The 12,311-nt window shown below is 41.1% G+C and overlaps 1 protein-coding gene across 1 annotated transcript in view; it reads left to right on the forward strand.

Annotated features, from left to right (window-relative positions):
* LOC136857656 (plasma membrane ascorbate-dependent reductase CYBRD1) overlaps window positions 1-12,311 on the forward strand; it is a 199,842-nt gene that overhangs the window by 23,474 nt on the left and 164,057 nt on the right. Inside the window, exon 2 of the mRNA XM_067136481.2 lies at window positions 4,027-4,283. Within this exon, the coding sequence (XP_066992582.2) occupies window positions 4,172-4,283 (112 nt within the window). The 5' untranslated portion in view covers window positions 4,027-4,171. The remainder of the gene's footprint in view (window positions 1-4,026; window positions 4,284-12,311) is intronic.

Raw genomic sequence — 12,311 nt, forward strand, 5'->3', positions numbered from 1 at the left:
TGGTGTATAGCCTACAATTTGTAATCACTAGATTGCGTACCAAAAGCCTGGATTCAAATCCAAACCGCTTCGCATTGTTCAAATGAAGTGAGGGAATATGATGCTGTTGATGGTGATTCGGCCGTCGGATGGGGACGTAAAGCATTGAGCAGACCCCTTGGTATTGTTCGAGAGGAGTAGGCTACGTGCCGACACCGAGTTTCATCTTTCCCTACCTCATTATCATAATCTCATATCCAGACGCGCAGACCACCACGACCACAGGGTCTACCAGATCGCATCTACCCTCGAAGGGATGCTACACACCCTCCCGGCAGGGAGAGACCACCATGACGTCGCGACAACGCTATGGCTGCACAGCTGAATGGCTAGCGTACAAAACTTCTGGCCCTGAGGACCCGGGTTCGATTCTCGTCTGGGCCAAGGATTATTACATTAACAAGTGCATTCCTATGGTTCAGAGACTGGGTATATATGTCGTCTTCAACACTTGTACGCAGCACACAATAGGACTCACCACCACCACCACCACATTAACTCGTAGCATTTCTCTTCTAATGGTTGGCGTCAAGAAAAGCATCCATTCGTAAAAGAATGCCAAATCTCTCGTAAAAGAATGCCAAATCTGCTACACACCCTGACCCGCAGTAGGAACCGGATAGAGTGGGGAGTAACAGAAACGAGCCCAGTGGCATCACTGCTCGCTTCTCACCAAGACAGTCCGGGTTTGATTCCCGGCCAATACGTGTGGGATTTACGAAATGAAATACCACGCCAATTTTCGTGGAGATGAAAAATGGGAAACCACGAGAAATCATTTTCGAGGATGGCCGACGGGGTATTCGAACCCAGCAGCCTACCGAAGTAGCTGTAACTAGTCGTCCGGCAATGCACTGACCTAACTTGCTTGGTACCTTCTCCCAGACATGGAGACGCAGCTCAATATATGGACATATTTTAGGAAAATACTATTTATTTGCTAATGGCTTTAAGTCTCACCGACACAGATTGGTCTTATGGCGACGATGGGATAGGAAAGCCCTTGGAGTTGGAAGGAAGCGGCCGTGGCCTTAATTAAGGTACAGCCCCAGCATTTGCTTGGTGTGAAAATGGGAAACCATGATAAACTATCTTCAGGGCTGCCGACAGTGGGATTCGAACCCACTATCTCCCAGATGCAAGCTCACAGCCGCGCGCCTCTAACCGCATGGCCAACTCGCCCGGTGGGAAAAGACGTAAACGCATCACCATATTTCGTGTTGTAAAACGAGTTTCCCCCAGAAGTGTTATGTAAAGTAGGGGCAGTAGCTGCTTATAGGACTTTTTGAAATTACATTGCACTTCGTTTAGCTTACCTTATCTTGATTGATGACAACTTATCAAATGACAATTTGCTTGTCAACGCCGGTCGCATCCGGCATGGTTACAGATTATGCGGTCGCTAGTAGCACGGGTCGCATGCGGCACGGTCGCATCTGGCACGCCACCCCTCATACATTGCTCCTTTAGTCACGGAGGGGTTATGCCCAGCTGCTGCATTTAGCTCTAGGACTAGCAGGATAGCACTTGTTTATGTTACATACAATTGGCTGTATTTATGCCATGATGACGTAAATACCTTAATTTCGATCATCTCCTTATTTTAATTCTTTCTTTCTTAATCTGTTTACCCTCCAGGGTTGGTTTTTCCTTCAGAGTCAGCGAGGGATCCCACCTCTACCACCTCAAGGGGAGTGTCCTGGAGCGTGAGACTTTGGGTCGTGGGATACAACTGGGGAGGATGACCAGTACCTCACCCAGGTGGCCTCACCTGCTATACTGAACATGGGCCTTGTCGGGGAATGGGAAGATTGGAAGGGATAGACAAGGAAGAGGGAAGGAAGCGGCCGTGGCCTTAAGTTAGGTACCATCCCGGCATTTGCCTGGAGAAGTGGGAAATCATGGAAAACCACTTTGAGGATGGCTGCGGAGGGAATCGAAACCCCCCTACTCAGTTGACCTCCCGAAGCTGAGTGGACCTAGTTCCAGCTCTCGTACCACTTTTCAAATTTCGTGGCAGAGCCGGGAATCGAACCCAGGCCTCAGGGGGTAGCAGCTAATCACACTAACCACTACACCACACAGGCGGACTCCTTATTTTAATTTCTACCTGAAAAGCAAGGAGGCTCAAACCTTGTAAGAGGGGTGTTGTAACGGTTCAAATCCCGTTACAAGGTGATATCTGTACTATTATTATTCTTATTATTATTATTATTATTATTATTATTATTATTATTATTATTATTATTATTATTATTATTATTATTATTATTATGCCCGTACTATTATTATTTTATCTGTGAGATTATTATTATTATTGTGTTATAATTATTATTCAATTCAATGCTGCAATGCTTGTCGCTTGCGTGATTGTAGTTAAATGTACGTGTGTGTAGATTAACACTAAAGTCATGTACAGTAAAGAGTTGCTGTATATCAGATGTGGATATGATATTGCTACATTGTGCAATACTGCTGGAGTAAATGCAGAGTCATTGCTACGTCATGGATACGTCATCCTGCGTATTTAGCGATGAGCTCAGTTTCTTTGAGTAACCCAGGCCGCCCCAGGCAATTTCACCATTGCATGTAACACTTGTCGCGAGGCGGGAGTAGATCATAGTTATTTCTGGAGATTACGTAGGTGCGTCAACCTACGTCTATAAAAGGTGGCTGCATATTGTAGCATCAGTCATTGGTTAAACGGAAGCTGAACAGTGAAGAAGTCATTATTCAATTGGAAGCAGAGGCCACAGTGGGTCAGTGAGTGATAGGGATGCAGAGGCCTCAGTTGGTCGGTCACTTAGTTGAAGATACGGACTCAAACGCTTACTATGGAGTCATAGAAGGATACACTTGCAATGAAGTCATACCATACAGACTTACAAAGAAGTCATATGATATGGAGAAGAAGCAGTCACATGGATACATCACCAAATTAGGCGTGACACATCTACAGTAAACACCAGATCTAAGGAATACGTCGTAATTACACTCAAAGTGTTGAAGGTACAGTCAAGTGAACCAGTGAGGGATATATTTCGTATAAATTGTTAAATGTCCGGTCAAGAAGAATTCAAATTCATGCCTAGTTTCTTTCAGTTGCAATGTCATAATTTCATATTCTCATCTGTTTTATCGCAACAAGACTTACTATTTTCTATATACAATTTCAAGAATATATTTTGTTCTATCAAATTAATCTTTCGTTTCATTTATACAGTAAAATTTCTTAACCTCAAACTTAATGGGGAAATCGAACGCCAATCTCCTTTTCCCAGAACTTATATGGTATGTTGTCAAAAGTAAGCTTATTACCCCACACCCTAGATATAGTCAAGATTCTCATTCTATTATTGCTGCACTGAGTGGTTGCTGGCGCCCATCAAATAACGCATGCGTAAGTAAGCAGGTAAGAAGTAAGTGAGAGTACAAGGTCCGACGATTGTGTATTTTATTTAATGAATATTAATTATCACATTTTCCATTTTAAATGCAGATATTTCAGATTTTTCAATTAAAATTCAGTTTTATATGTTTCAAAAGATAGTCAGCGAGTAAGAAACCTCTCAGTGTGTAGGCGGGTGGCTTGGGCACGTGACCCTGTGCCCTTAAAGAGCAGTCGCCACTGGCTAAGATCGTAATTGTCCTTATTCTACACTTAAAAACAAAGTTTCATGAAAATCTACCAGTCCATTCAGCCGTGATGCCGTAACAGACAGACAACAATTAAAGTGAACCAGACCTAGGTTGTTATTTATCTTGTCCGGCGTAAACTACAAGTAGCAGGTTAATATTCAAAAGTACAAGCAGAAAAATGATTGTATGTACTGTATTTGAAACTCTTACCTCTCTAACCAAACTGCAGTATTATGCTCATGTTCAGAATCTGTGACAAGCCAGTAGTTACCAGGTCGATTAATTGATTGTTTTCTAGAATAAGATGAATAACTTCTCCTTCATCAGGCAAAAACTTCTTGTTTACAGGAAGCGGCCACACGTGTGCCCAGAATGCGAGGAAGAAGAAATAGTGTGCAACACTTGGACTGACTATTTATTGACTATCATCAGCGCAGTCCTGTTTTCAGTCTTAGGTAGTTTCATCTATTTATACTGGAGTGCACGGTATAAGATGAAACAAGGTGTTGTGGTAGGTTCCGAGGTATATGATAACAAAATTTTTACTGCAACGTACTACCACATCCTATTAACGGTCTTTGCATACGGCTTTCTTACTACAATTGGTAAGTTGAAAATTATTTAACAGTCCTTCTCTTAAGGGAATTATTTGGGTTGACCAGCAGTAACGGCAATTGGGCGGGAGTGGGGGTTGGCCTTCCCACCACTTTGTGGAGTAAGATACTAATTTATTAATTCCATTTTAGCCACCTAAAACTTGGAATTATTTAAGACAGTTTATACAAAACGTATTGTCTTATCACCTAATTCTACCCCCTGTGGGTGGGGGCGGTAGAATAACACCCGCGGTTTACCCTGCCTGACGTAAGAGGCGAATACAAGGGGTCCCAGGGGTTCTTGACTTGCGAGCGTGAGTTAGCGACCACCGGACCCTCAGCTGAGCCCTGGCATTGCTTCCACTTACTGGTGCCAAGCTTCTCACTTTCATGTATCCTATCTGACCTCGCTTCGTCAACTCTCGTTCTTTTCCGACCCCGGCGTTATTACAGCACTCGAGACCTAGGGAATTCTTCATTTTCACGCCTTTCGTGGCCCTTGTCTTATATCTTCATTTTTCGAAGTGTCGGATCCCTTTTCCCCCCCTCTTTCTGATTAGTGTCATATAGAGGACTAGCAAGATACCCGTGCTTCGCTATGGTTTTAAACTGCAAGTTATTATTCAAAGTTTTTTGGAGAGTCCACTGTCAGCTGAGCCTGAAAAATACGCCCTCAGTTCGTACGTCAAACGGTTTGGGGGATTTTTTTTTCTGAACTAACACTCATTTGAACCCCATACGGAAGAAGCTGAATGTTTTAAACCGTACCTTATTTAACATCTAGGATGTAAAAGCAACCAACCTGTGAAATTTTGATTTTGTACGTCGAACAGTAATGAGGAATGAATACTTTTTTAAGGGGTGAATGTTTTCAAATATTTATTAACATCCAGGATATAGAAGACAACACTTCATAAAAAATTAAGTTCGTGCCTGAAACAGTTTCGGAAGAATGGATGTTGTGTTTTTGAGAGTCAACCACCATCTAAACCCTTTAGGGGAGAAATATAAACAGGGCATAAAATTACAACTTGTACGTCAAACGGTTCTGGAGGGATAAATAATATCGTTTACAGAGCTAACCTCATTTGACACTTTAGGGGTGGAAATATTTTCTATTTCACACTTAGGATTTAAAATATATACCGCTATTTGGAATTTTGTCTTCATACGTTAAACGATTTTGGAGGAAGGAATGAATATATCTGTCTTCGGATCTTAACGCCCATTTAACTCTCTGAGCGGTTAAATTTGTTCCAAACCTTCTGTTATTTAACACCTAGAATATAATTTCCAATTTTAACTTCATAATTCAAACGGTTTCAAATAAATGCATATTTTTGTCATCATTCCTCACACCCCAGTCAAAACTCCCTTAGGGATCTATTGTTTGAAGTCCACTTCTTATTTGTATCCTCATAAAAAAGTATTCAACTCATTTTTCACACCCTTAACTTGATTGACCCCCCCCCCCTACCCTGTCACAAAATACGGGTGTCTTTATTTTTAAAAGAGATTGCAAATACCAGTTTTCTCGTCCATAACATCCTTCTTTTCGGAGATATAAGTATCCTCAAACAAAGAATTCAATTCATTTATCCCCCCTACCCTTAATTGGATTTTCCGAAAACAAAATAGTACGTCTTTACTTTTAAATGAGACCCCAAATACAATGTATGTAACATTTTCAGTTTTTGAGATATGTCTTCTCATTTTCCTACCGCTTTTCCCACACCTGTGGGGTCGCGGGTGCGAACTGCGTCGCACATGTGGATTTGGTCCTGTTTTACGGCCGGATGCCCTTTCTGACGCCAAACCTATATGGACAGATGTAATCACTATTGCGTGTTTCTGTGGTGGTTGATAGTGTAGCATGTTGTCTGAATATGATGAGGAGAGTGTTTGGACGACACATACACCCAGTCCCCGAGCCAGAAGAATTAATGAAGCGATTATATTCCCTGACCCGGCGGGGAATCGAACCCGGGACCCTCTGAACCGAAGGCCAGTACGCTGACCATTTAGCCAACGAGTCGGACAATTTTTGAGATATACCGTTTTTTTCATAAAAAGAAATCAACCCGTTTTTCAGTCCTTTCTACAACCCCCACTCCTTAAGTATTTTTCCGAAACAAAAAATACTTGTTACTTTATTTGTAAAATATATTTTAAAAAAAATTTTCACGTCTGTAACATTTTCAGTATTTGATATATAAGTATCCTCATAAAAATAATTCAACATTTTCTTCACTTCTTTTCACCCAACCCACCCCCTTAAGTGGATTTTCCGAAAAACAACAAAATACTTGTTTCTTAATTTTTTAAGAAGATTCCAAATACCCGTTACCAATTTTCACGTCTGTAACATCTTCAGTTTTGGAGATACCAGTATCCTAAAAAAAAAATTCAACTCCTTTTTCAGTGTTTTCAGTCATTGAATTATTTTTCCGAAAACAGAAAGTACTTGTTACTTTGTTTTTAAAGGAGATTAAAAATAGCAATTTTCACGTCTGAAATATGTTAAGTTTTTGAGATATACTGTTGATATGCTCATTTTAAAAATTCACCCCCTTTAACACTTCCCCTTATGTGGATTTTTAGAAAACAAATTATGCATGTTCCTTTACTTTTGCAGGAGATTCCATGTACCAGTTTTCACGTCTGTAACATGTTATGTTTTCGAGATATACTGTAGATATACTCATTTTAAAAATTCACCCCCTTTATCACTCCTGTTTACCCCCCTTCTTAAGTAGATTTTCCGTTCGCCTCCGTAGCGTAACGGTTAGTGTTATTAGCTGCCGTCCTCGGAGGCCCGGTTCCGATTCCCGGTACTGCCAGAAATTTAAGAGTGGCAGAAGGACTGGTATGTGGATAAAATGGTACATGCAGCCCACCTCCAGTAGGGATGTGCTTGAAAACAGTTGCACCACCTCGGAATGAGGATATGAGTTTTTTAGTAGATTTTTCAAAAACAAAATACTTGTTCCTTTATTTTTAACCCTTTCGACCCAAGAGAGATTTTTACCAAAAGTTGTTATTTAATATCTAAATTAATACCAAAAAAAAAAAAAAAAAAAAGAAGTAGTTTCAGACTCACATTCTTGTGTGGGCTGGGTCTATAGCCTACTCAGCCTTCAGGGGAGAACTAGTGAAGTTATTGAAGTTAGCTTTATATTTGTTAATGTAATGATGATATAATTATTTTTAAATGGTGAATTAAGATAAACTATACACATTTTATCACATCAAACATATTTATTTTTCTGAAAATCCTGATGCATGCAGTGAATCATATTCTAAAATTTTGTAAATAATAAATTGTGGTAAACGCTTTCGATGATGTTGTAAGTCCGCCATTTCATGTAGAAATGTCTGAAACACCTATTCTTAGTTGATAATTTTTACAGCCGGGCTGAGTGGCTCAGACGGTCGAGGCGCTTGCTTTCTGACCCCCAACTTAGCAGGTTCGATCCTGGCTCAGTCGGGTGGTATTTGAAGGAGCTGAAATACGTCAGCCTCGTGTCGATAGATTTACTGGTACGTAAAAAACACCTGCGGGACTAAATCCGGCACCTCGGCGTCTCCGAAAACCGTAAAAGTAGTTAGTGGGACGTAAAGCAAATAAAATTAATTATAATTTTTACACTTAGTACATAGCACTGCGGTTTGGATGGAGCAGCTCGTCATTTCACAGTGCGCCGTTGTCTTTGATGGGCTTCGCGTGATAGCGGTGTACCCAGTCACAGGCCCTATAATAAAACTCAAAGTATGGAGGAGGCTAAAACGCAAGAGACAAAATTAAAAGGGAGGTTATGAATTCAACTACTAATCTACAACACACAGGAGTAACACAAGGACACAAGGTTCAAAGCTTCACGCCAGAGTGATCTGTACTCCGCGACTAGCTACCGCACGAACATGACCGGGTCAACATAAAAGGAAGAGACAAAGGGACAGAGATTAAAGGAAAGTGTTGGTGTCAGAAAGGAGATTCGATAAAGCTATTACAGTAGTGGGCGTGGGATTGAGTATCTAACATGACAATTGAGTAGGTAACGCGAAGTGTTTCCGAAAAAAAGGCTGTAACCATTTTCTTTTACTAACTTCGAGCAACGGACACTGAAACAAGATATGGTTAATTGTACCAACCAAGTACGACATTTACAGAGGTTTGACACGACCAACTTCATACGAAATAATTGATCAGGCGTGTACGTGTGATTTAGCCGCAAACGGATAATATTAGTAATGTGACGTCTAGTATAATAATGTTTAGTAAACCACGGAGAGCGCGGGACGTTCGGAAGGATCGTAAACAAACTCCGTCCTGTACGACACGAGGGGTGGCTGCACTCATCCTGCCATAACTGTCTTATCTTCTCTCGACAACCGCTCCAATAATCAGTGAAGGGTAACGCCAAATGGTACTCAACACCCTGACCTTGAGTTGCCGCCTGAGCCAAGGCATCTGCCTGTTCATTACCTGTGATATTTGAATGACCCGGAACCCAAAGGTAATCCTTTTACCTAATTGGTGTAAATCGAAACAGATTTTACGAAGATTTTGAATATACCAATTTGACCGGAAACTGGGATTATTTAAGGCTTGGAGCACAGTCAGGGAATCGGATGCAATGTAGGCACTATCTAGGTGGGAATACTTGATCTATAGTAAGGCTTGACGGATTGCAAAAGCCTCCACCGTAAAAATAGCTGTCTCCGATGGGAGTGAAAATTGTTTTGAAATGTTTAAATCGGGTGAGAAAAAGGCAGCCCCCACTCCTGGAGGGGTGTGAGTTTTGGACCCGTCAGTATAGAATATTGGTGAAAGAGAACGAACATCCTGGGACAAAGCTAGAGGGACATATTTCCTAGCACCGTGTGTCCGGGCCAGCCCAAGGATTGAGAACCACCGAATGCTGGTAAAATAATGGCAGGGAAATAATAGTTTGCTTGAAAGGGAAGAATGTAATTAGCTGTGGACGGGGTACGAATAATAGAAGTGTTAACTACGTAGGTGTAGACATTGAACTTTGCATGCTGAAGCAGCATACTTCGTGACGTCACAGCAACGTGCTCTTGTTTGGTAAACATAGCCACGTGCTTTTTTAACAGCTGTCTCCTTGACGAACCCTAACCTCACTTTGGAGGACAATAGAGCGTCGCTAACCTCACTGCTGCCATCTTTACGGCGGTAAACCTCAAGGCTGCCAACTTATGCATGTTATAGCGCGGAATTTAAAATCCAACAACAGAACATTGCTAACCTCACTCTTGCCATCTTTACGGCGGTAAACCTCAAGGCTGCCACTTTATGCATGTTATAGCGTAGAATTTAAAATCCAACAACAGAACATTGCTAACCTCACTCTTGCCATCTTGAAAAGTTCAGTGTTCCAAACACTAGTTAGAAAACGTAACTCATCGCACCTCGGGGATTTTATTAGGTAAGACGTAACCCCTAGGTTCCATTCCTTGTTCTGAACATAAATCCATTTACCAATAAAGATTAATTTTCTACACTTAACAAAGTACAAGCGTTCTTGCTGATAGCGATCGATGAGGTTGTTGCTCCTTTATTCCTTTAGCCCATTAGCCCTTTAGCCCATTAGCCCTTTTACCCATTAGCCCTTTTGCCCAAGAGCCCTTTAGCTAATCAGCCCTACAAGGATGTGCGGTAAAGAGGAGGAAGAGTCCTTTCATCCTTTTTGCCCTTCTGATAAGATGTAACCCCTGGGTTCCATACCCTATCACGATTTCTTTTTCAGCTTAGCATTTTGCATAGTAGCCCTCACCTGCACAAGGTACATGCTTGTAATCTATGTCAACAGATTGAAACAATATGTTTCCGAACCCATATTTTATGTTACATATTTATGTAATAACTTGTTCAACAGCTAGGGACTTAAATGTAAGCAGAGTATTTCTTATAGCACTAGCGTTCTGTTTAATTTTACTTCCCGCATAAGCTACATGCTTGTAACCCATGCCAACAGATTGACTGATATTTCATGTTACATGTTTATGCGATAACTTGTTCGACTGATTTTCACACAAGACGAATATTGGAAGGTAAATAATTTGAAGTTATACTTTTGCCATATCGTTTACCGAGCGAGTTAGCTGCGCAGTATGGGTACAGTGTGTTTTAGATTTTTACACTAGGTAAATCATTGAAGTTGTAGTTTTGCAATATTGCTTACTGAGCGAGTTAGCTACGCGATATGTGCACAGTGTGTTTCCATAGTTTTTGATTTTACACTAAGCAAATCATCAAAATTGTACTTTTGCTCTGAACACATCAAACAATGTTCTGATCATATGTTGAAGTTAACAACATCGATTACAGTGTTCGATTCTAGTCTTGTTATGTTTCATTCTGATCTTCTTAGAACAAGGGTACCCCCTAACATGTTCTAAACACATGTTGTATTGAGTACAGTGTTCGATTCTAGTCTTGATCACTTATTTTGTGTTCTGAACACATCGATCAATGTTCTGATCACATGTTGCATCGAGTACAGTGTTCGATTCTAGTCATGATCACTTATTTTGTGTTTTGAACACATCAATCAATGTTCTGATCACATGTTGAAGTTAACAACATCGATTACAGTGTTCTATTCTAGTCTTGTTATGTTTCAATCTGATCTTCTTAGAACAAGGATATCCCCTGACATATTCTAAACACATGATATATTGAGTACAGTGTTCGATTCTAGTCTTGATCACTTATTTTGTTTTCTGAACACATCAATCAATGTTCTGATCAAATGTTGTATCGAGTACAGCGTTTGATTCTACTCTTCTTATGTTTCGAAAGTCTAAACATGCACAATAATGTTATCGCTGCACACGCTTACCTTCGCGATGCAGGTTTAAACTTGTTCGATATAAAGCTATGCCTTGACATAAGAGGCGGAGGAGGAGGAGGAGGAGGTAGAGAAGGAGGAGGAGGAGGAGGAGAATGATAAGGCCTTAACAGCCTATGTATAGTCGCCATTGTTTAAAGATGAGAGCTCTCAAAATAATTTTTCAAATTATCCGCCACCACATTTCAGTTAAAGAGGGCAGCAGGGTGCTTTGTTGATTAAGCACATAGAATTTCAAATTGCCCTCCACCGCATGCATAACAGCAGCAGTTATCTTGCGCAGTAGCCTCTAAGCTAGCTTTCTTCATAAGAGTAGCCACCATCTTGTGCGAGCACCCCTAGGCCGTCTCATAAGGAGCTATGTATAGTCACCATTTTGTGTCCGCCATCTTGCGCAAGCATCCCTAGGACGTCTCAAGCCATCTTGTGTCTCATAAGAGCAGCCACCATCTTGTAGAAATAGATAGCTGCCAATGCCAAAGGGCTTAAGTAGGAATCGAACCGTTGATCTCATCATTAGACTATTTTTTTCTTGTTCCTGATACTACGAACCTACGTATTAGGCGGAAAAATTTTGTCCGTTTTGCTCTACGATGCACCGTTTTCGAGATATTTAACATTTTGCATTTAAGCCTCCAAATGTAATGAATCGAACCAGCACGGTACGTTATACTCTCTACCATAGCTAGACCTGATCATGTTACGAAGACTCGCTTCAATACAAGCTAAAACAGAGCAAATGCCAAAGGGCCTAAGTGGGAACCGTACCGTTGATCCCATCATTAGACTATAGTTTTCTTGTTCCTCATACTGCGAACCTAGATATTGGGCGGAAAAATTTTGTCCGTTTTGCTCTACGGTGCACCGTTTTCGATATATTTAACATTTTGCATTTAAGCCCTAAATTTAATGAATCGAACTAGCACGACACGTTAACCTCTAGGCTAGCTTTCTTCGTAAAAGTGGCAGCCATCTTGCGCAAGCACCCTTAAAGCGTCTCATAAGGAGTTGTGTATAGCCGCCATCTTGTGTCCGCCATCTTGCGCAAGCATCCTTAGGGCGTTTCAAGCCATCTTGTGCACGCACCCTTAAGCCGTCCTATAAGAGCAGCCGCTATCTTGAGCAAGCATCCCTAGGGCATCTCATAAGGATTCATGTATAA

This window comes from Anabrus simplex, chromosome 1, assembly GCF_040414725.1.
Source record: "Anabrus simplex isolate iqAnaSimp1 chromosome 1, ASM4041472v1, whole genome shotgun sequence".
NCBI classification, from domain to species: Eukaryota; Metazoa; Arthropoda; class Insecta; order Orthoptera; family Tettigoniidae; genus Anabrus; species Anabrus simplex.